The sequence below is a fragment of the Orcinus orca genome, chromosome 9, assembly GCF_937001465.1.
Source record: "Orcinus orca chromosome 9, mOrcOrc1.1, whole genome shotgun sequence".
NCBI classification, from domain to species: domain Eukaryota; kingdom Metazoa; phylum Chordata; class Mammalia; order Artiodactyla; family Delphinidae; genus Orcinus; species Orcinus orca.
In genome coordinates this window covers 17,622,884-17,647,303 of record NC_064567.1, presented here as the reverse complement: position 1 = coordinate 17,647,303, position 24,420 = coordinate 17,622,884, and the positions used below count along the sequence as shown (strand labels likewise).

The following is a 24,420-nucleotide window of genomic DNA, read 5'->3' as shown; positions in this document are numbered from 1 at the left end:
ACTGAAGGCATGGGAACACCACATCCTGAAACGTTCAGGGGTGCAAGAATTCAAGCAAAAAGAAACCTAAGAGGGAAGAGATATGGGGACATATGTACATGTATGACTGATTCACTTTGTTATACAGCAGAAACTAACACACCATCGTAAAGCAATTATACTCCAATAAAGATGTTAAAAAAAAAAATCCTAGACACATGAGTCTATCTATATTTGGGGTAAAATGAATTTTTTTCCCTAAGCTGGAGGAATATGTTTCCTCTTGTCTCAAAGAGTCAGCACCTTTTCTCTTTTCTTCTTGCTATTTTGATCCCCCCTTTTAAAGGCCTCTTCTGCCCAGCCCCTCTTAAGCCCCACCCCCATTTCTTCTTCCCTAGTTTAAAACATCATTCCCGGGTTCCCCCTTTTACGCGTCTATTTCCTCACGCCTGCATGCTCTCATCTTTTCCCCTGAGACAGGGAGCCTCTGCTCTAGACCCTTTATTGACCTCCTCTTCTATAAGTCTCAGGATAACCCCGTAAGGCAGGTGTCAGAGCCCCGTCTGAGGGATGAAGATACTGGGGCTCCAGGTCAGGTGAGCAGACCCAGTCGGAGGACATCCGTTCAGTTCTCTGTGGGCACATACAAGCCGTTTGGGGCACCTGAGGTGACAGAGGTATCCCCTCCCTGCCCCTTGGGCCTCCGCTTGGAAAGGAGCCATCGGGCAAAGGTGAGAAGTTCAGCCCCGCCCCTACCCCTCTCTCCCCGCCTTCTTGTGTAGCCTTCAGACAAAATGTTACACTGTTCCACTGCCTGCACCCTCATTGGCTGGCCACCGCGCGTCCCCATTGGCTGTGAGCCCAGAGACACACTGCGATTGGTCCCTGCACCTGTGCCGAGTTGCTGGGTCTGTCTGGCCCGGGTGGAGACACGGTCACCACTCTGGTTGGCACGCGAGGCCGGTGACCGCTGCCACCGCTGTCAAGCCTTCTGGCGGCCCGCGTGTTCCGGGAGTGGGGACGTCGTGTGCCTGGGTGCCCATCTGCCTCCGAGGGTGAGAGTCGACTCAACGCTGTGGAGGGTAGGGGCTGACCTTCTCACCTCGCCAGCCGGCTGGCTCCTCCATAAAGGTGCACTTGTCCTTGTGGGTGTTTATGTACATGCAATTGATTCGAGACCCTGGATCCAAACAGGTGAACATTTAGGTCTGGGTCCAGACTTTAATAGGAGCGTATGTACATGTCATCTTGACACCCTACATATTTCTGAGACTGATTTTGGATTTTCTTTTTACATGATCTAATAAGCATAGGGAACCAAAGGAAGCTGCTGGTGGGTTGCAAAACGTTATCCAGTATCTTGTATGCGTTTGCTTAGGGTTTGCTAATGAGACTGGATCACACTCATATGTTTTGCAGAGTGATACTTAAAAATGATTGAGGGCTTCCCTGGTGGCGCAGTGGTTGAGAGTCCGCCTGCCGATGCAGGGGACACGGGTTCGTGCCCCGGTCCGGGAACATCCCGCATGCCACGGAGCGGCTGGGCCCGTGAGCCATGGCCGCTGAGCCTGCGCGTCCGGAGCCTGTGCTCCGCAACGGGAGAGGCCACAACAGTGAGAGGCCCGCGTACCGCAAAAAAAAAAAAAAAAAAGATTGAAAGTTACTCTGAACCTTGGAGAGGGTGAAGTCATAGTTTTTGAAAGTTCAGCCTAGGGAGTTTTAAAAAATGTCAGCCCTAAATGGGTACTAAGTGGTGTTTTAATTGGAAAGTCTTTGGTAGTGAAAGTATACTTTGCTTTATACATGAGAGTTGATAAAAATTATGGCATGATAGTATGAACCTTCACAAAATGCCTTTTTAGAAGAATGCATCGATGAAGCTGTCTTCTAACTTTGTGAGACTGAAGGTTACGCTTAGCAGGCTGATCTAATGAACAGAACTGAGCACAGTAAAAAGTTTTTAGAAAGGAAAAGATATCAGAGTTATGGCCATTCTGAAATGCCTAATATTATTTTTGGCCCCAGTTTCCCTCAGAATGAATGGGCTTTGCATAAAGTGCCCAGTAAACATTTGTTTACGGAGCTGCAGTCCCCAGAATTCCTTCACATGCAGCGTCCCATGCTGTTGTATGCTCCTTCCTCCACTTCTGTTGGAAAATGAGTGGCTTGTGCTACTTGCCCTTGTTCCAGATAGTCACAGAATTGTGACAATGACCTTCCAGGGGTGGAAAGTTTAAACTATAATCTAGTTAAGGACTTTTTCACCTCCTTTATCCAGATAAAGAAATTAAGATTTCAGGTTTCTTGGCTCATAAAAAGTCACATTGCTGGTTAACAAAGAGTTATAACCCAGGTCTTGAGCCAATCTATAATCCATCCTGCCTTTTCCCACACTGGTTCATCTCATTGGCCGGGTACCATCTCTGGGAGCATCCCTGCATCATCCTACCCACCATGGATTTGTAGGACTAGCTTCCTTCCACCTACTATCCCCATACTGAGTTCCCCCAATTCTTAAACCTTTCAGATGCCCGGAAATTCACTCACCCTCCAAACATGCCCCGTTTCCTGAGCCAGAATAGGATACCCAGGTTCTTGCCCCTGTAGAATCCCTCCCCACCTGTCTCACATGGCAATGGGCCAGGATCACCTTCAAAGGCTTTTTCTTTTTCAGCTTCTCAAATATGTGCTTCTCACTGTGAACCTTGTCAAGAGCTGAATTCATGAGACTGTAAATGCTTAGGATCCAGAGAGGCCTTTTGGGTCAGGGTTGAACTCGCTATTATTTCCTGCCCCCAGTGTTTTCTCTTAAGGCTATCCTGTCTTACTCCTATTCTGATGCACCCCAGGAAGGACACTTTAGATGCTGGATACATGGATCCTGATGAAGGATCGTACCGATTTGTTGGCAAAACAAGATTGAAATGAGAAATCTGTGTGGACTGGGGCTGAAAAACTTCTCAGAGAAATTGGGACTTAAACTGGGAACTGAAGGACAAGCTGACTCTAGAGAGGTAGAAACTGGGGGCAGGGAGGCATTCTCGGTAGGAGGAAAGAGAATGGGCCATAGAATAGGGGTTGGTGGGCAGGGCAGTAACGTCTACTGCTGGGGACAGTTTCCTTAACACACTTTGTATCTGCGTAGGACCTTTAGGAGAAAAGGTTTGTTCTTGTTTTGTTCTGTTTTGAAATAAAAGATCACTTATTGATCTCATTTTTACCGTTAATTCCCCCATTCCTAGCAAAAGAGCCAAGCTTGCAAGAAGGCGGAGGAGGGTCCTGCCCTCCCCTCCCGCATCCAAGAACATGACTTCTGTGGTACTTGTCCTGGGCGAGCACCCCTTCACACAGATCACAGATGCAGATGGGACAGATCCAACCGTATTATTGTAACAAGAGGCTCTGTCTGAAAAATATCCACCTAAGCTCCTGCTGGGTCCACAGTGCAAGTCAATAAAGATAACTTGGAAAGAATGGCTTTGGGGGATCATACCAAAGCATCCCTAGTGGAGAGCACGATGGAGCATCTAGGACTAGGATATTTAAAATTGCACAAGGTCTAATGAAGGTTAACATCTTGATTAGATCCTTGGCTTGATTCCCCACTGAAAGCAGAATGGAAGGATCATCTCCCATCTTTTACTGCGGTGTTCCCATCTCCCAGCTCCTGACCTGGGGCGCCCGAGGCAGGGAGGCTGAGATGGAGGCCACAGCACCCGGCAGCTGGGCAGATGCTCTGGTACCATCCTCACCCCAGCGGCAGGCAGAGAAGGCTGCCCTCAGAGGCAGCAAGTAACAGGAGTGTCTGCCGGCTATGGGAGAGGCAGAGGGCTGCACCCTTATTCAGTGACTCAGCAGTCCCCATAGCCATCCAGATATTTCCTGAGGAATGTGTTTGGGTAGAAGCCTGGGAGGAAACCCAAATTATCAGCATGGGCACTGGGAGAGCTCCAGACGCCCCACAAGCCCAAAGGCCTTTGGTATTCATGTTCCGAGACTACTAGAGAATTTGAGATGCTGGGAGGATCCTGGTATTTTTTCCTCCATTTGTCGACCTAAATTCCCTGGTGTCCACGCACATGCATTTCTCTTTAATTTAAACAGGTAAAGAAGACCTATGTTCTTTGGTTCAAAAGTTTCTTGTTTTTCTGTAGGTAGTTCAAAACCTTCACTGTTTTACTTTGCTCCCTATTAAAGATTTGTTGATGTCTGGAAATGCGAGACTATAAAAGTGTGGCCTCTGATGTAACCTAGCCCTCGGGCTGGATGGGCCTTTGTGATTCTGTGGCTGTCCTCCCCACACCGATGGCATAACTCCTGGGAATGAATGTTACAGGAGCCGAAAGCGACCAGCACAGGCAACAAAAAGGGCACCTACTTACCATCTTCCCACCACTGTTCTGAGAAGCAGACCGAGGCAAAGTGGACACCCTAGTGAAGACCACATTGGTGACAGGAGACTTGCTGTCTGACCTAAAAGACATTTTAAAATCCCACATTACTTCATTGGGTTCGTGGTCTCTGTGGCCAGTTCTCCCCCTAGAACTTAGTGAGAAAGCTTTCTTCCACCTCCTTCCCTGATATTCCCTCTTCGAAGGAGATTTTGCTCCCAGCTGCTGTCAGCTGAGGTGCTTTGAGAGAGGGGCTGCTTGTCTGTGCCCCAGTGGTGGCTCAACCGGGAAAGCATCAGAATCATCTGGGCAGCGTGTCACCTACACAGACACCTGGGCCACCCCGGGAGATGCACATCCAGTGTTTCTGAGGCAGGGCCTGGGCGTGTGTATTTTCATCAGTCTCGCCAGGTGGCTGACATACATCAAAACCGGTCATGCATTGTCTCTGCCCAGCAGAACTGTGCTCAGGGGAGAGTGGACCCCACGGAGAACTCCCATCCTAATTCACTCAAACCCCAGTGCTGAGTACCTCCTGCGAGTATAGAGGTGATGACAATGCAGCCCCCTGTTCAAATTGCTGGCAGAGCCATCCATGGCTCAGTCTTTTATTAAAATCGTTACATTATCAGCCTTAGAACCGCCTATCTTAGAGAAGGGCTCCTGATTTGTAAAGTTAGATGTGACCAAGGACAACATAATGATCATTTTCAGAACCCGCTGGAAGCAGTTCAAGGCAACCCAGCTTCCAATTCTCTGCCGTCACGTACCTTTTTGCTTTCACATGTAGAAGAGTGCGTTCTCTTCTTTTTTAGGTACAGTATACATGCGGAAAAGTTCACGAATCTAAAGAATACACCTTGATGGATTCTTTTCATATACTACATACACCTGTGTAACTACTTCCCAACTCAAAGAGGGGTGCCTTCTCACAGTAGGAAAGACCTCAAAGGGTGGGACACATACTTGTTCCACCTCTGACAGACTGTAAAGAATGCGATCTCAGGGTATGGCTTGCTCTCCTTGGCCACTGTGGTCAATTAACAAGTGTCTGGTGAGTACCTGCAAGGTCCTGGAAACTTCCTGGTGTAAAGCAGCTGTGCCCTTCAACTGTAAGTCAGATATGAGCACCTTGTGTTTTAGGAGTCGAGCTTCAATAACAGATTTTGTATCATCTGTTATTTATTGTGTATCTGTCATCGATTAGACTCATTGGTTTGGGACCTTTTACTTGGGAGTTGTTTCCCTTTCTTTCTGCTTCAATCCACTTTCCTTTTTCTTTAATGTTGTATCTTTATTATTTAGGGCCAAACAAAGCCTGGTACGTTGCAGCTTCTCATGGAGACCTCTGGAGAAGACAATAACCCCAGCGGCAGAGCAATGCCCTGGTCCCTGGCACAGCTGCAGAAGGTCGAGCCGCGGGTGGCCCGCAGACGCCTGTCCCAGGCCCGCCACCGAGCCACCCTGGCAGGGCTCTTCAACAGCCTCAGGAAGACCGTTTACTCCCACTCTGATCTCACAGCCTCAAAGGTACGGGGACCTTAGGATAGGGAGGAAAAGGTCCCACGCATGGAGGGACTATGGAGCTGAGATGGGGACTGGCCTGGAGCTCCCGCCCCCGAGGGCTGCGGCCTGGGTGGGTCAGCGGTCAGCTGCGGACCCCTCATGGCACTCTGTCTGCTGCTGCATGTGGGTAAAGCCTGAGAGCCGGGCCTTACCTACCTGCTGCAGACAAGCCTGGCCTTGGAGGGGAAGTGACGGCCCGAGAGGCCCGGTGAGCCAGTGACTGCAATGCCCATCCCTCTCACGGGCAGTGGTGAGCCTCTAGCAGCTGCCCAGACCCTATGTCCTCAGCCCAAGCACACACACGTACCCCAAAGCACACCCCCCAGTACATGCCCGTGTGTGCCTCTCAGTTTTCATGCATCAACCAGGTCCTTCCCTAGGCGACAGGGCTCTCCAGGTAGGCATTTATCTTTTCCTGATCTTAATTTTGCCTTTCTCCTTATGCAGCTTTTTCATTGCTGATCAGTGCCTCTGGTGGAGCACAGAAGGTTCGGGTGGGTTTGGGTGGTGGTGGGAGAATGGAGTGGGTATCACTGCAGGAAGCATTTAGGAGGTCTCCGACAGGGGAGAGGTCCCCGACAGCCTCAAGTCCCTCCACCCTCTTTTAAAAGAGGAGGGAACTGGAGTCCAGACAGGACCTGTCAGCTGGTTGGTGGCAGATCCAGGAGGAGGCCTGGTTTCGGGCTCCAGACCTGGCCTTCTTTCCTCGTCCATCTCTCTGGACCAGCCCGATGCCCTGCAACTGCTTCCAGACAATGGGTTTCCCTCTGGGCTGGTGCTTTCAGCAGAGCTGCACTTATGGAGAGGGACCATTTGACGGGTGGGAGCATCCTGCCTCCAGAGCTGGCACCGGAGCCTTGCTGAGGGCAGGCACACAGAAGAGCCCCTCAGTGGGCACAGGGCCAGGGCCTCTGTGGAAATTACAGGAAGGCGCCCAGAGCGCCCTTGTGCAGGGCTCCAACTGGGGCTGGAAGAATATCCACAGAGGTCCCACGTGCTCCTCTGGAAGGCTCTGGGTTGTAGCGGGAGAGGTATGGGGAGGGCTACTCCCTGGCTGAGCCAGGCGCAGGGGCTCGGGACTCAGGTGAGGGTGGGGAGAGAGAGTCCACATCTGGGCCTCTCAGCAAAGAGCTTGTCCAGCACAGCTCTGCTCTGTGTCCCCTGGGTGACGAAAACCCCAAAGTCCCTGTCATTGGCCAGTGAAGAAGTTTGCACAGCCTGCAGCACAGCTGAAGAAAGAACAGGTACTCAGGGCTGGCAGTAAGGAGTGGAAGTGAATCTAGAGGAAAACCCTTTGCAGCCCCTAAAACTCACACCTCACGACATGGTGGTTGAGAGCCTGGATGTTAACTGGCCTCGGTGCACGTGAGGCAGGTTACTCGCTAAGCTTCAGTTAACACACCTGTTAAACAGGGACAACAGTCATGGCTTCCTGAGGCCTGCTGTGGAGTTCTGCAATATAGTAGCATGAAAAACATAGCACGGTCATATGTGGTTTAGAACGTTAGTATCACTTAGGAGTATCACTTAGTATCACTGAGGCTCCAGAAAGTTAGACAGTTTGCCTGGAATGGCACAGCCAGAGGGCGGTCTGGAGATCAGATGTTTTCTGTCCTCTCCTTCTTTCTCTTTCGTGCTGGAGGGACAACCCTGAATTTTGCATTTGTGATGTCCATGGAGAAAGGATTTGTTCTACAAGAGTGAGCTGCACGTATGCGTGGTAGCGAGGTGTTCCTAGTTGTCTGTGGCTGCCAGAACAAAATACCACACACCAGGTGGCTTAAAACAACAGAAATGTATTGTCTCAGAGGTCTGGCCTCTAGAAGTCCAAAATCAAGGTGTCCACAGGGCCGTGCTCCCTCTGACGGTTCTAGGGGAGAAGACTTCCTTGCCTCTTCTGGCTTCTGGCATTTGCTGGCAATCCTTGGCGTTCCCTGGCTTACAGAGCCATCGCTCCAGTTACATGGCCGTCTTCTCCCTGTGTCTTCATATTGTCTTCCCTGTGTGTGTGTCTGTCTCTGCATTCAAATTTCCCCTTTTTATAAGGACACCGGTCATACTGGATTAGGGCCCACCCTAATGATGTCTTTTTAACTTGATTACCTGTAGAAAGCCCCTATTTCCAAATAAGGTCACACTCACAAGTCTGGGGGTTAGGACCTCAACATATCTTTTTTAGGGGAACACAATTCAACCCAGACAAAGGTCCTAAGAAAATCAGCCTGCCAAAACCATTCTAGAAACAGAATTTCAATGAATTGCACCCGGCTTACCTAGCTCTGTGCTGGTCCAGTTGACGTAGTGAGACTGCGAGGTGAGCGTGGGGTGGCCCGGCTGTGCGGACACAGGTGACCAGCCTGGACCAGAGGACTAGAAAGTCCTCGCCTCACCCTGAGAACAAGCCTGAGGTTCACGCCACCTGTCAGCCCCTAGTGTCCGAAGAGGGGACAGAGTCCTTGCTGACCCAATGGTATAATCCTGAAGCCGGGGTGGGACAGGGGCAGCAGATAGTGTAAAACAGCAGGTGGCCCCTGCTCTAAAGGAGATCCTGTGTCCACTGTGTTCTCCTGTCGCTGTCTTTTGGGTCTTCAGAGCGCTGTGCTTTGAGGTTCCTCAAGTCTTCTTGTGCACCAGCCAGGGCAGCGGGAGTCTACAATGGCAGCCCCTGGGCTGTGGGCCCCTGGCTGCTGCGGCGTCCTCTCCCACCGCCTCCCCATTTCCTTTCTTTCCGCAGCTCCCTGAGCGAGGCCTGTGTCCCCCAGCACTTCAGAGTCCATGCATACTCTGGGGCTCAGCTGAGCTCAGCTGCCCGGAAGCCCGGCTCCATCGAGCCCTCCAGTTAGATGGGTTCCTCCTCCCGCTGCCGTGCGTTCCCACAGCGCTTTGCGGTGCTTACTGAATTCTAGAGCGTGTTACACGCAGTTGTTACGTGTTTTGTGCGTTGAGTGGTTGTTTCCATGCTCATCTTCCCTGTTAGAATGTCAGCGGCCTGAAAGCAGGGCTGTCTTGTTTACTCTGTGTCCCCGGGCTAAGCAAACAGCTTTGCCCTCATACATTCCGGATGAAGGTGTGGGACTCCTGACAGGCATCGGGTGTCTGCATAATAAACAACATTTAGCATTTCTCATTTTTGAATAATCTTGCGGTTACCATTTTGACTGTAGTAATATTACATACAGTACAAAAGGAAAGAAGGGAGGGAGGGAGGGAGGCAGAAATGCTTGTGATTCTACTCTTGCAGAATAGGAAATTCACAGTTCAAGTTGACAGAGCACTTGATAAATGTTTAGATCAACTAGAGGGTACGCATTTAGCAAACAAACAATATTAGCACGTTTAATGTTAACCTGCTGGTCGCACACTGGGACAAGCGAGCAGAAGTTAATTGGCCTTCGTGCCGCCTGGAGCTCTAACCATCAGGCAACCTGTGCCGTCACCGTCCACGCCGACTTCACGTAGCGTATATAGTAGTGTGCAACCCTAGTTGTCTGCCGAGCTCACGCTGACTTCACGTAGCGTATATAGTAGTGTGCAACCCTAGTTGTCTGCCGAGCTCACGCCGACTTCATGTAGTGTATATAGCAGTGTGCAACCCTAGTTGTCTGCTGAGCTCAGCTTAATTGTTTCCAAATACTTTGATATTTCTGTGAGAACCATTTCCAGAATACAAAGTAAATGTCATGCCTTCTGTGGATCAGAACAAACTTCCTACCTTTTCTGTCGACAGCGTCAAGGACTGGGGCTTTGCCCCCGAGGGAGGGTGGCCTCAGGCCAGGAAAGGGGCTCCTGTGTCCGCAAAACCTTCTCTGTGGTGGGAGCCTGGCTTTTCCGCACTGTCTGTCTCTGTCCTCAGTGGCAGGTTTTGAATAAGGCGAAGAATCGTATTCAGGAGCTGGAACAAACCTTGGATACTCTGCTGAAGCTGAAAGGTAAGAGATCCCTACCTGCCACTCCTCTACCTCCCAGGGAAGGGCTGGCTTGTTTTTCTATTGAAAACAAGGAGATTGGGTTAAGCCAAGTGAACATATATTTATTGAGAGCCTACTGTGTGTCAGGCACTGCACCTGGGCCAGGGGTACGGTGAGATCCATGCCCCTGTCCTCAGGGAGCTTAGCGTCTGGCAGGACAGACAGACGTCAGCGGGCTGTGGGAGCATGATGAGCTCCTTCCTAGGTGCTGTTGAAGGGTGCCTGACCTCCTCAGGTCAGAGAGGCCAGAGGAGTGGACTGGGGCCTGTCCAACTCAAAAGCAAAGGGCAGAAGCTGTCTCCCTTCCTTGCACTCAGGCTGGGAGACATGGCTGGCTGGGAATTTGGGTTTCATAAGCTAGTGAAAGCCGAATTCTGAAAGGGATACTTTCCATGTCTTGACTGAGAAAGTCCAGTTCAAGAAACTCTTCCCCTGTTCTAGTGCTCTCCCCGCACACCTAAAAGGAGATGTGAAACTGGGCTCTTGACTCCCTAACACTGAACCGGGGTGGGCTCAGCGACCACCCATGGTCCACCCAGGCCAGAAAGGCAGGAGAGACTGGACAAAGTCCCAACTATCATGTGTGACCCTTGACTTCAACTTCCCTCATAGACTCCTTCAACCTGGAGGATGGGAATGTAAACAGCTTAGAGGAGGTCAAGGAAGAATATGCCAGCATGCACTCTAGAAATCCCAGGTAAGACACCCAAGCATCAGGAGACCTAGAATCTGCTGTTCTACTGCCACAGTGCTGCTACAGCTCCACAGCCCACCTTTCCCCTCCAGAACACAGAACCGAGGAAGAGGTGCTGCTTACCTGTTTAGAACAGCCTTGTGCTGGAGAGATTTCTTTTCTATTTTATTCGAATCACACGCATTGGATTTTTTCCCGATTATGAAAATCCTACTTATTAACAGAAAATGTCAAAAAGACAGAAATGCCCAAAAAAGAAAATTAAAATACATATTATCTCACCACTAAAAGAAAATCAATGTTAATCTTAAAGAATATCCTAGGTTTTTTCATTTTGCACATTATTTTGTAGAGAAATGAGATCATAGTGTTCATATCGTGTTATAGCTTTTAAAGAAACTCACCTAATGGCTTTATTGAGGATATATATGAAAATAATGAAAATCCAAATCTCTGCCTACTTTCCAAGCTTCATAGGAACCTAAGAAAAACCAAACTGAACTTCAGAGAGGAAAGGAAAAGTAGTACACTCAGGTGTCACAGATGCTGAAAGGGGAACCTCCTTTATAATGTCACAGTCAGACAAGAGAGGCTGATTCGAACAATGTCTTTCTCGTACTTTTATGATCTCATTTTGAACATTTAACTCTCGCACTTTTTGATGTGTACTTTGTAGACTTAGTCTTTGCTGTGCTCTCAAAGGATGACCCAGGCCCTGTACCACCATCCTGCACAGCTGCTTCGAGAGCGGCCTGGACTTTAGGGACAACGGCTGGGCCCTCATCACCTCTGGTGGCCCCAGGGTGTGCCCAGCACAGGGTACATTCAGGCTGGCCTCTCAGGAGGCACAGGAGTACGTGTATAAACAATTCTACTCACTCTGAAAAGGGGACTGCGAACTACTTACTGTCAGAACCTCCTGAGAGCCTGCCGAGGTGAAGTGATGTTGTTTCCTCTTTTTTTGGTGGGGTTACTACTGATGAATTTTATTTTCTTCTCCGTGCTTTTCTGTATTTTCCCATTTTTTAAAACAATAAATGTGTATTATTATATCCTAAGGGAAATAATCAGGGGGAAATGATAGATTATTAAATTAAATTAAATTCACATTGTAGACAACATGAGAATACAGAAAAGTATTAGAAGGACACGATCACCTATAATCACACTCTGCACTGCTTTGGTCGTCGGGGGGCGGAAGCAAGAGTGGTGTGTGTGTGTGTGTGTGTGTGTGTGTGTGTGTGTGTGTGTGTGTGTGTGTGTGTGTGTGTGTGTGTGTGTGTGTGTGTGTGTGTGTGTGTGTGTGTGTGTGTGTGTGTTGAGTGTACATGGCAGGGTGTTTGTGGCCACGTTTTACAAATCAGACTAGCCCCACCTGGAAATCAACCTGGGAGATGATCTCTGAGGCAGATGTTAGCTACTGATCCCACCACATTTATTACATAAGCCATCCTCTCCTTCCTGATTTAACATACGACCACTATCACATACTAAAATCTTATTAATACTTGTATCACTTATCCACATGAGGATGACTAAATTTCTTTCAGAATCATATTAATTAGGGAGGATTTTTTCACTAGAATTATTATAAGCCTACAATAATTAAAACTGTGGTACCAGCAGAGGAATAGATTAATTACATTTTATAATTATTACATTTTAATAATATAATAAGTGTCTTTGTTCAGGATCATTTGTATTTCCTTTCCTGGGAGCTTCTTTTAACCTATTCTTTGCCCATTTTCCTGTTGGGTTGGTGGTCTTTTTCTTATTTAGTGGTAGAAGGGCTTTATGTATCATAAGAAATTAGCCCTCTTTCTAGTATATGGATTCCAAACAATTGTACCTTGGTTGGTTGTTTTCCATTTTGCTTTCAATGTTTGTTTTTTCTTTTGTCCATGCAAAAATGAAGTCTACTCTGTCCATCTGTAATGGCACCTGATGTTGGGTGAATAGAAAGGCTTCCTCCCCTCTGAGATTAGAGAGAGAGAAAGAGGGGTTGAGACTTCTCCTATGTTTTCTTCTGGCACACTTGCTTTTTAACTCAATCTGATACCTTGGGGATTATTCCTATCAGTATAAAGAGATTCTGGGTACAAGTCCTGGTTTTCCAAATTATGTCATGTTGTTTCAGTCTCAAAACTGTCTTCTGAAGAGCAGAATTAAAAACCTTATGAAGCCCAACTTATTCATTGTTTTCTTTTCTAGATGGAGCTTTTAGTTTAAACCGAAGTATTTAACCATGGGTTTTTGTGCTATTGTAAATGGTACTTTTTAAAATTTCAATTTCCAATTATTCATTGCTAGTCTATAGAAATACTATTGGTTTTTGTATACTGACCTTATATTCTGCAACCTTGCTTCCTTAGTTCTGGTCACATAGTTGTAGATTCTTTGGGATCTTCTACATAGATAATCACATTGTCTGCAAATAAGGACAGTTTTATTTCTTCTTTCCAATCTGTACACCTTTTATTTCTTTGGTTCACCTTATTGGACAGGCTGTAATCTCCAGCACAATTTTGAATAGAAGTGGTAAGAGAGGACATCCTTGTCTTATTCCTGATCTTAGCAGAGAAACAGTCTTTTACTGTTAAATATGATGTTAGCTGTAGGTTTTTTGTAAATGCCTTTTATTAGGCTGAGGAAATTCCCTTCTATTCCTAGTTTCATCATGAATGGACGCTGAATTTTGCTAACGCTTTTCTGCACCTGTCAAGATGATCATATAGGTTTTTTTTCTTTAGTCTGTATATGCTAAAATTGTGTCAAGAATTTCAGTCTTGATGTTCATGAGGGATTACCTTGTTTCCATTTCCTCCCCAGTCTGATATTAAATACAGTTCATCAGAAAGGTTCCGACAGCTGGCGCCCAATCGAGGCAGTCGGGAAGGAGGTTGAGGAGGAAGAAGAGGAGGAGGACGATGACGAGGAAGAGGAGGACGACGAGGCAGAGGAGGAGAAGGCAGAGGAGAAAAACGCGGAGCTCTTCAACTCCTCGGTCACCTTGCTGCCAGACCTCTTGGAATTTGAACGGTGTGAAGAGCTGGGCCCCTGTGGGGAGGGGGACAGGTGCTCCACCTGGGGCGTCCTGCAGGCCCCGAGTCATGGAAGCTCCAGGATTTCCACGTGGCGGGGGCTCAGGGATGAGGTTGTTAGAGGAGCCAGAGAAATAGTCCTGAAGCCACATCTGCATAGCACGTTAACTGTTTCCTTAGACTGACTTTATTTGGGGTGACTTTGGGGGGCCTGTGGGTGGGATATGAGAGCTAAAGCCACCCCCACTGCTGCACACACACCACAGGTCTGCTTCAGCAACCTTACTAATTAATCTTGGAGTAAGAAAGGCAGTGGATGGATGGCTCAGATTCCCCTGTCCCTCACCGCTCCTCCACAAACCTGAGGCCCTCCGCATCCATGTGGGAGGGGCGGGCCCAGTAGAAGGAGGCTCGCTCCACAGCTTCCAAATTAAAGCGAGGTCATATCATATCTGCACAAGTCTGGGCTCTAAACTTGAAGCAGTTTTCCCTGGGGGGAGAGCTGAGCCTGCCCTGCCTCCCGTCCTCTCTTTTGTCCGGCAGAGAGCTTCACAGGGGGCGCTGGGAGGACTTGGGGAGGGACCCCCCAAAACACAAAGCTAAGTCGCCCATGGCCCCCCAGATAGCTTCTACTCTGCAAGTGGCTGGGCAGGCTGCGGCCAGTGAGGCTGAGTCCCTGGTGAAGCACAGCGCGGGCAAGACCTGTGTACTGTGCTCGCTTCCCCTCTCCCCGCCACCACGGGATCCCGAGGAGCCGGCCTGGGCGGGACCCCGGGCCACCGGCTTCAGGTCCGGGAGTTGCTGACCTTTCTGTTGCAGGTACCTCAACTTTTACAAGCAGACGATGGACCTTCTGACCGAGAACGGGATCGTCTCCTCGCAGGAGGTGACCCTCCCCATCATGTCTGCGGCCATCTCCCATCTGTGGCAGACCCTCTCCGAGGAGAGGAAGGCCAGCCTCCAGCACGCCTGGGCGCAGAAGCACAGCGGCCTCCTGGGCTTCGCGGGGGCCTGTCAGGAGCCGGCCTGTGCCGAGGGCAGCGTGAAGGACAGCGGAGTGGAAAGCCAGGGGGCCAGCTGCTCGCTCTTCTCCACCCCTGAGGAGGTGAGCGGACCGACGGGTGGGGTGGAGGGTGGGCATCACCTTTGCCTGGAGATGCCAGGGAGCTGCCCGGGTCAGACAGTAACTTGGAGGTGCTGTCTGGATTCTGGCGCGCGCGGTAAGTTTCTGATTTTCCCGACATTATATACGCAACAACAGAACCACAGTTATTTTTCCCCTGCTACTTTCCTGGCCTTTCCATGGGGATTACAGAAAAGAAGGTTTAGAAGGTTGTACGCACTAGGATTCTTTCGGCTTCAAGTTACTCGTTGTTTAAGCCAAGAGGAAATGTACTCGGCACACCCAGGGAGGGCCCGAGGCAGGAGGACTTCCGCTTCGTCTCCCTGCGTCGTCGCCGCCGACTCGGCTCTTCCCGTCTGCCTGCTCTGCCTCGTCTCAAGGCCGGCATTTCACCTTCCCTCCCCACCCCACTTCCCCCACCCCGTGTGGTGACTGTGGAATGGCAGCTGGTAGCAATCAAGTTGTTATTCCTTTTCTACACCAGGTAGGAGAAAAGATTCCCTGCCCCTCTTTCTTAAGGGTCAAGGAAGAACTTTCCCAGAAATTTGCACCATACCTCTCCTGCCCTCTCATTGGCCGGAATTGGCCAGATTGCCAGATTACTGAGCCAATGAGTAATCGAGATAGGATCAATCAGGCCCAATCCCTGAGAGCAGGTCAGCTCCCACCCCAAAGAGCATTGCGGAACGCAGAGGAGGCAATCACACCTCTGCCATAGATGTGCTTCTCGGCGTTCAAGCAGCAAGAACAGCCATGGTGAGACATGCAGAGCGCTGGGTGGCGTTAGGTTAACGGTCAGCTCAGCTCTGAGCTCAAACTGGGCCCCTCAGCTGCTCTTCCAGAGTTAGGACAGCCTCAGAAGGCTGCTGCTACCACCTGCGGCTGCATCTGCCCTCCCTTGTCTAACGGGGAGGGCAGTTCTTTGCTCTCCGCGTCTGTCTAGTGCTTTGCGGGACATTTAGCTTCCATGGACCCCACCCCTGCTTTGCCCTGACTTTCCAAATACTCCTCCGCGGGTGGTCCCTTGGAGGGGACGTCCAGTGTCTCTCTGGGGAGTCTTAGAGCCAGAGAACCTCCTCCAAGTGCCTCTGATGCTGGGGGCCAGCCCTGGAGGCCCCATTCTCTGGGAGGCTTCCCAGCCACCAGGGCCCAGGCCTGGAGAGCAGTGGTCACCTTGTCCAGTCTTTCCAGTTCACAGACAAGGCCTAGCATGTGGCAGGACTTGTCCAGGGCACATAGTTCCTGCTTCAAGCATTGTATCCTTCATCACAGAGTTTTTCAAGTCTCTGCCCTTTGGTCACCTGTTTATGCTCTGCCCTCCTTGATCTCCCCTGATGCTTCTCAAGTGGAGTTTAGTTAAAAGGCAGGTGCCTGGGGACTTCCCTGGTGGTCCAGAAGCTAAGACTCTGTGCTCCCAAGGCAGCGGGCCCGGGTTCTATCCCTGGTCAGGGAACTAGATCCAACATGCCTCAACTAAAGATCCCAGGGCTTTTCTGGTGGCGCAGTGGTTAAGAGTCCGCCTGCCGATGCAGGGGACACGGGTTCATGCCCCGGTCCGGGAAGATCCCACATGCCGCGGAGCGGCTGGGCCCGTGAGCCATGGCCGCTGAGCCTGCGCGTCCGGAGCCTGTGCTCCGGAACGGGAGAGGCCACAACAGTGAGAGGCCCGCGTACCGCTAAATAAATAAATTAAATTAAAATAAATAAATAAATAAATAAATAAAGCTTTAAAAAAAAAAAAGATCCCACATGCCTCAACTAAGACCCAAGGCAGCCAAATGAATAAATCTTTAAAAAAAAAAGACAGGTGCCTGGCTAGTACCCCAGACCCACTGAATCCGAGTCCCCAAGGGGGTGGCTCAGAATCTCATTTTGAACAAGCACCCCAGGTGACTGATGACTGCGGGTGTTAGTCGAGGGAATTCACAGGGCAGATGTGCCACAGTCAACCGCTACCACCCATGCCCCGTCCCCACCCCCCATTCACCACTCCACTGGACTATGGTTTCTGATCTGACTATCCACGAAATGTTGGGTCCACCATGAGAGAATGTGAGCTCTCCTCCATAATGGCCAAAGCAGGGCCAGACAACCAGCCCCAAAAGACCTCAACCCAAGGCAAGCATCAGCCAGGATAGATGTCTTTGTAGCCTCAAAGTGCCTGGCCCTGGGGTCCCACAACAAAGAAGGCAAAAGAAAACGTATGTCAAATGCATGAAAATTCTGTCAAACTGTAAGCTGACTGCACACGTGTTTGCAGCACAAACCTTTCCTCAAGGAGGAGCAGACCCAAAGAGAAAACTTCAGAATCCAATGTCTCCAAATCACGGAAGCAGCTTGTCTGGGCTTTTTCAGGAAGGGCTAAGGGCTCACATTCTTCGGTGTTGAGGGAAGCTGGCAGCAGAGTCTCTTAGCCATGCCCAGAGCAGGGCTCTGACTGCATTGCCATCCCCAGGCTTGGGCCAGCCCAGGGCTGAGTGACAAGGTGAGTGGAACAGATGACAGTTATGCCCAGGGTAGGTACAGAGCCAGTTACTCCTGCTGTGGCTTCTAAATTAGTTGCAGTGAAACCTCTGCAGCTCCTGGTCCACCTGAGAGGTTTTGCTGTGGAACAGTTGCGTTTGGGGCCAACCCCTGGACTCGGGATCACTTCTGAGAGGTGCGGCCCCGTAAGTGTGCTGGGTGCCCCAGAAGGACCTCAGAGCCTGGCCATGCTGCCCCCAAGAGCTGGCTTGTGAGAGGGGTTTGCACAGGTGAGGATGGTGTGTGGCCTGTGATTGTGATGGGCTGATTGATTTGAGGGAAGGAATTTAGGTCCTGCATCCCTGCCTCAGGCCTGCTGGGAAGGAACACGGAGACAATGGGCTTCTGTGCTGATGGACACAGGAGCCCAGGCCTTTCAGTGACCCCTTCCCAAATCCTCTTTGAGGTGACCAAAGGGGTATCAAAAAGAAGGACACCAGAAAATGTCTAGAAAGCCAGGAGTACAATTCACAATTCCAGAGTCCCAGGGAATTCAGTTCCGGGAAAGTGAATTGTAAGAAGACATGAAGTGGGGAACTTCCCTGGCAGTCCAGTGGTTAAGACTTCGCCTTCCAATGCAGTGGGTCGGATTCAATCCCTGGTTGGGGAACTAAGATCCCACATGCCCTGCCACCAAAAAACCAAAACATAAAACAGAAGCAATATTGTAACAAATTCAATAAAGACTTTAAAAATGATCCACATCAAAAAAAAAAGCTTTAAAAAAAAAAAGACATGAAGGGCAGACAGAAGGCCCCCAGACAAAGAGCAATGTGTCCCCAGGTAAGAGGGGAGGAGACCCTGGGGAACCTGCTAGAACCTGCCAACTAGGATCAGAGAATGCCCTCTTGACTCCCATATAGAAGGGGTAAAAAGCACAGCTAGTTAAAATTTTCATATAAGAGTGTCCATGCAATACTTGGGACATTTGTATGCCAAAAAATTATTCATTCTTTATGTAAAATTCAAATTTAACCAAGCATATCCTGTATATTTACTAAATCCTGCAATGCTAAGTGTATATCATGTTCCCATGGAATATTTAATATTTGTCAACAAATTTTTAAAAAGCAGAACTGAGAACTTTCTAAATAGCAAGATTCCAAAATAGGACATATATGCTATAATATGCCCTGGGAAATGACCGGAGGAAACAGATCAGTATGTCAACAATGGACATCTCTGGGTGGGACTGTTTCTCAGTGATTTTAACTTTGTTTCTATTTTCCATTTCCAAGATGAACCTGTGTTTCTTTTACAAAGCACATAGTATTCAATAATAGCTAGCATATTTGAGCCATTATTCTGTGCCAGGTGCTGCCCATACATTTGATTCTTGCAGCATCTCTAGGGGTAGGCACTGTTGTGATTCCCTTTGGGATCTGGGAAATTAAGTCACAGCTTAGTGAGTGGCAGGGCTGGGAGTCGGCTTTCCTGCAGCTTAACCCCAGAGCCCCCTTAACCTCTGTCCAGCTGCCCTGGCATGAAACCGCTAGATTGTGGATCCTGGGCTCAGACAGCCTCTGCCCCTCGGGAGGAGTAGATGAGCCCTTTCCAGTGTAAACTGAGGCTCACCTCTGGCTGTTGCATCTCGCACCTGAGCTCCTGCTTTCTTTAAAAGGAGGAGACCATGGTCCCCGGTGCTTCCCCGTCTCTCAGCCACCTCTGGGGTCGGCAGTTTGTTCTGGGTGGGCAAGAACTTAATACTCATCCTCTGGAAAGGTCACCAAGCAGAGAGCCGGGGTTTGGGCCTCAGCTTTAAGATGCACCCATTTGGGGCTGAGGGGTAGAGAGGCTTTCTACGCGTCTCTCCCCCAGCCGCCCAGAGCAAACGTCAAAGTGTAGGGGTATTTCTGACACATGAAGTTTTGTGCTTCCTTTCAGATCCTTTTTGAAGATGCCTTCGATGTGGCAACTTTCCTGGACAAAAGTGAGGTTCCAAGTACATCTAGCTCCAGGTGAAGATGGGGGTGTGAGACTGTGTGTGTATATGAGTGTGTGTGTGCATGGGCACCCCTGTCGGGGTGTTTACGGGCCTCTCCCCTGCAGCCTCTCAGAAGGGAGCATGATTCAGTGGAAGTTCTTGGAAATCCACTTTTTTCTGTGATTCAAAGTAGGTCCTAGGATTGTGCCATTGCCCTGGGGATGATGTTGTCTGGGGCTTCTTCAGAGCTGACAGTTCTTCCACCGTGGCCCAGGGCTGAGACACACCAGGTTATCAACTCCAGGTGGCTTGTGCTGCACTGTTCCCCGGGGTGAGGTGGCCATGGGCAGGTTACAGCAGTCGGTCTGGTCCAGGAGGTGGGCGGGGGGCTCTGGGCCACAGAGAGCCGGGGCCAACGTGGAAACAGGCCCGGTGCCCTGGGCTCTGAGTCGCACAAGGGGGGAAGCTGCTTTTCATAGTGCTGATGGGAAGGATGTGGAAGGAGGGGAGGAGGGGATGGCTGATGCCCTGAAGTGAGAAGAGCATCTGGGGAGATGTTAAAACAAGAAGGAGCTTGTTTTAAAAAAAGAAAACAGGTGTGTTTTCTCAGAAAGAAAGTTTAGGATGGAAATTCCCTTGCTACTTTGAAAAGCTGTGGTCTTACAGCCTGAAGGCACAGGCCCTTTGCATAGCTGGCTAGAAAGAAGCAAGAAAATTTAGTTTTTCTGCCTTGGGAGTGAGGCTGACGTTCATGTCCTCGTGATCCCAAAGAACATGTCCGTTCTCCCCGAGGCCTGTGGCTACGGCCTGGAGCCCTGGCCGCCTGCTGGCAGGTCAGGGGGCAGCATTTGCTCCTCTGCTCTCACCCCACCGCCCCCAGCCCAGCCAGACTTGCCCAAAATCTCAAAGCGCTTTTCCCTGGTGACTCAGGCTCTTCCCAGCTGTGTGTGGAGTCTGATTTGGCTGAAACTGGCTGGAGACAGACGCTCCTGTTTCTGAGCTGGGCTTGGGCTGTGAAGACGATTTTGTTGAAAAGTGGCCAAAGTGTACTTGGAACTCCTCATTCTACTGATGGAACAAAAACCAACCAATTAAAAAAATTTTTTTCTATTTTCCCTAGAAAAGGCAGGGGTTGCTGCCAGGGTTTCCCACGCTGACCGTGAGACCTCACTCCAGCAGGAAGTCAGCTGTCCAGGCCTGATTCACGGTCCTGTTGGCAGGCTTCTCCCCTTGTCCCAGGAAGCAGCAGGAAAGGAATCTGCAAAGCAGCCTGCCCTCTGCGCCAGGCCCGTGTTCCGTGGTAGACCTCCTGAGCGGAGGCATCTCAAGGGGCTGATGTCAATCGTGCCCTGAGCCCCCCGAGCCTGGGCAACCACCGGTGGGAGCAGAACCGTATGGCGTTGCTGTACGAGCCTGACTCTGGGAGGAGAGGAAATCTCGCTCCTTGTTCCACAGGCCGCAGCTCAGAACACTAAGCTAGGCATGCAGGCCTGCCTCCCTGTAGTCTCACTTTCCCAGCAGGTTCCAGACACGATGTTGGAACTGGGGCCATGCAAGCCTTCCATGGAGGGCTCGGCTGCGTGCTTCAAAGTGCTTGGCTCCCACTGTAATCCAAATATTTTAGTGGGTACAGAGGTAAAACGTTAGGATTTTAAAGGTTTGCTGTTTCTTCCTCCTTTCTGCTGTCAGTTCCGTGCTGGCTGTCTGCAACCCACAAAATCCCGAGGACAAGTTTCAGCTCTACCTGCAGATCGTCAATTTTTTTAAAGGCCTTTGCTGTGTTGACACTCAGTTCAAACAGGTAGGACGGAGCAGAGCACAGTGAGGCCTTGGCTCACCTCCCCTCGGAGGGCGGGAAGGGCTCTGGAGGGGAGACCCGGCTACAGCCCCCCCCAGCTCACACCCCGGCGGGGAAACGTTCTTCCACGGGTGGTTGACTTCAGCCTAATGTATCCTGTGAAATGGAGGATGTCCGGGGAAATGGAGGGGAGAGACAGAGGGATGCTCTTCAGGGCAGACCTGAGCCTGGGGAGTCCCTTGATGCCGGGACCAGACCTCCGGGGCCTGGCCCTTCACAGGCATTCCTACATGCTGTGTGACTCCTTGACGCCTTTCTAAGAGGCCGGACCGTTTCATCATCTTTGGAGACCCCGGGGTAATATTTGCTGCCAGCTTTTGAAGGATATTAATTTCTGCTTCCAAAAAGCTGACTGTGCAGCCCACGGGGACATGCACTGTGGGGGGTCTTGGTTAGAAGGTCCATTCCTGGAAGCTTCCACGGGGGTAGAGGGTTACGCCTGAGCTGCCAAGGGGACAGGCCCTTTCAGGTTCATAGCCATTGATCTTCTCACGAATTTAGCAAAACTATAGCTGTTCATTAAAAAAGGTAAGTGATAGGGATGAAAATGTCTCAAATAATTCGGACAGCTTTTCCATGGGGCCTCTTCCTGCTAACCCTTCATTTCCCTCTGCCAAGACCACTTTGAATCTCCACTTGGAGCCAGGGCCCTTCCCTGCGCTTTGCTCTCCACCTCCCAACCCTTGGCCACCGGCTGTGACCACTGTGTCCCTTTCTCTCGACACAGTGAAGTCAGTTCACTTTGCCAAGGCCTTGAGAATGGATCGATGGGACAGTCTTTGCTTTCCCTGCTTCCTTTCTCTACACATGGCAGGAAAGAAAGAACAGGCAGGGCTGGAGCACCCATGGAAAGCAGAGGTACTCAGACTTGAATCGCCTCGGGAGCTCACTGGAAATGCAGACTCCTGATGTCCCCACACCCAAGATTCCCATCCAGTGTTGCGAGATGCAGCCCCAGAAATCTGTATTTTGAACAGGCTGTTCAAGAGTGTCCTCGTGCAGGAGGCCTCAGGCTTTGGTAGATGGTTTGTAAAGAGGGCAACTGCATTCTCTTCCCCGTTTGTCCCCCGCTATCAGCTTCATGGGAGGTGGTTGGATGAAGCTTAATTAGTACCTGTACTGGTTTCCTAGGGCTGACGTTACAATTACCACAAACTTGGTGGCTTAAAACAAGAAAAATCTATTCTCTCGTAGCTCTGGAGGCCAGAAGGCAAATCAAGGTGTTGGCAGGGCCACGCTCTCTCTGAAAGCTCTAGGGAAGAATTCCTCCGTGCCTCCTCCTAGCTCCTGGTGGCTCCCAGCAATCCTCGGCATCCCCTGACTTGTAGCTGCATCACTGCAGTCACTGCCCCCATCTTCACATGGCCTTCTGCTGTGTATCTCTCCGTCCCTCTCATCTTGTAAGGACACCAGCCATTTGGGTTGAGGGCACACCCTAGATCCAGATGATTTCGGCTTGACATCCTTAACTCATCTTACATCTGCACAGACTCTATTTCCCAATAGGTTTCAGGAGGATATGAACTAGAGGGAACACTACTCAACACATTGCAGCACCCAATCCCAGCAAACACCTCTCACAGACTAGTGCTTTCACAAATCTGCAGCTTAAAAATGCCTCATCACCGTTTTCAGAGGCTTAAGGAAGTAGAACATTTGGAATGACATTCAAGCACTCTGTGTGATAGAGACTCCAGCGTGTGGTTCCCTCCCAGGACGCTTGGGCTCCGGGCAACCACTATGCTCCGACTCCCTCTTTTCTCAACCTTTGCCGCATCCTCACCCTGAACGATGGGTCTGGGTGACTTTCCTTCTACCAGCTCTTCCCCCTCTTGGACCCCCGGGCTCTCGTGCGCCCCTCCCCCAGCAGCAGAGCACAGCAGGTGGGGGCCGCTCTCCAGAGCTGGAGAGGCTTCATCTGCAGTCACCCCCAATCTGGCCGTCACCCTGGGGACCAGGTCCCATGTTCATAAGATGGTTGGCTGGATTAGGGGTGCTTCCCAGGGCCCAAGGGGATCAACCCCTAACCATCAGGGCTAACAAATTACAGGGCTGATTTTCTGCTGGGGTGCGGAGAGGTAGGAAGAACATAAACCCAGGAATGTACGGTTAGGGGAAGAGGTAATGGGGAGTCAGAGAGGTTGGCTGGGGTCATTGTTAAGGGACTGAGAAACCCTTGCTAAACAGACATAGCGCTGTTTCTTTTAAAAAATTATCTCCAAACAGCTAACCCATGAACATGGTTTAAAGTTCGAAAGTTACCAAAAGATATACAAAGAAAACGTAGTCTTTCGCCTACCACTGTCCCTTGCTTACTATCGCATTCCCTTCCCTGAAGGCAATTACCATGCCCAGTTTCTGTACAGCCATCCAAAGGTATTCTCCAGATATTTATGTAATCTTTCAAACACAAATGGTAGCCTACTATACACATTGCTCTGTACCTTGCCCTTTTAAAATAGTTTATCCTACGCATAGAGAGGGATCTCATTCCTTTTTTTTTTTTTTTGAAATAGCTGGTGGGTGCATAATGGTGTAATTCACCATCCTCTGTGGAGGGTATTTGGATAAAGCTTTAAGACTGCCCCCGTCTCTCTTATGGCATCCCAGAAATCTCCAGGAGAGGAAAGAAGTCAGTTCTGTTGAATCCAGAAGCCATTCTGGAGATCACAGAGTATTGAGTGGAGTGAAATAGAAATGGACTCCCTGCCCCCCCATTGCTTTTAACTTCCTGGCTGGAAGCTGGAGAAGAAGATACCACTGAAGAGACGTGGGGGAGAGACAGAGGGAGGGGGGCACGTCTGAGATGATGGGGCCTTCTCCTCTGCCTGAGGCCCAGAGCCCTTAAATAAAGTTGAATCCTCTTCTACCTGTGTTTTGCAGGAACCAGACCTTTCCTTCGACGATGAGACGGTAATGTTGAGGTGCACGGAGACGTTTGACGATGAAGATCTGTGATGCAGTGGGAGCAGGAGGGGTGAAGGAGGGCGGGCAGTCTCCAAGTTTGAATGCTCACAGCCCAGGTTGCCCCTGCCTCAGCCTTGCAGGACGTTTTGGAGTGGGCTGTCCTGAAAGCATTTTGATGGTTGTAGTTTCTGATTATTATAAAGTATTTAAGAGGAGTGTGGCCCCGTGTCAGTCTTTCAGGGTTGTTTGGTATGAGGTGCTGGCCTGCTGCAGGGCACACACCTGCTCCCACTGTGCTCCTATTCAGGGGGTACCGGATGCACCCAAGGCCCAGGCCACGAGCCTTTCAAGAACAGGACAGGCAGGATCTGTCCCATGACACCGGGTACTTGCAGCACACCTGGGTTCAGGGCATTGTTTTGATGGGTTCTAGAGAGTTCTGGAGC

General features: G+C 50.1%; 1 protein-coding gene across 1 annotated transcript; it reads left to right on the top strand.

Moving 5' to 3' along the window:
- The first annotated feature begins 410 nt into the window (after positions 1-410).
- On the top strand, positions 411-24,095 carry STRA8 (stimulated by retinoic acid 8). Its single transcript, XM_049715002.1, has 9 exons — positions 411-1,211; positions 5,676-5,900; positions 9,790-9,865; positions 10,517-10,601; positions 13,428-13,637; positions 14,459-14,744; positions 19,170-19,243; positions 20,899-21,010; positions 23,951-24,095. The coding sequence occupies exons 1-9, from the start codon at positions 774-776 to the stop codon at positions 24,023-24,025; spliced, it is 1,581 nt and encodes a 526-aa protein (XP_049570959.1). The 5' UTR covers positions 411-773; the 3' UTR covers positions 24,026-24,095.
- The last annotated feature ends 325 nt before the right edge of the window (positions 24,096-24,420 follow it).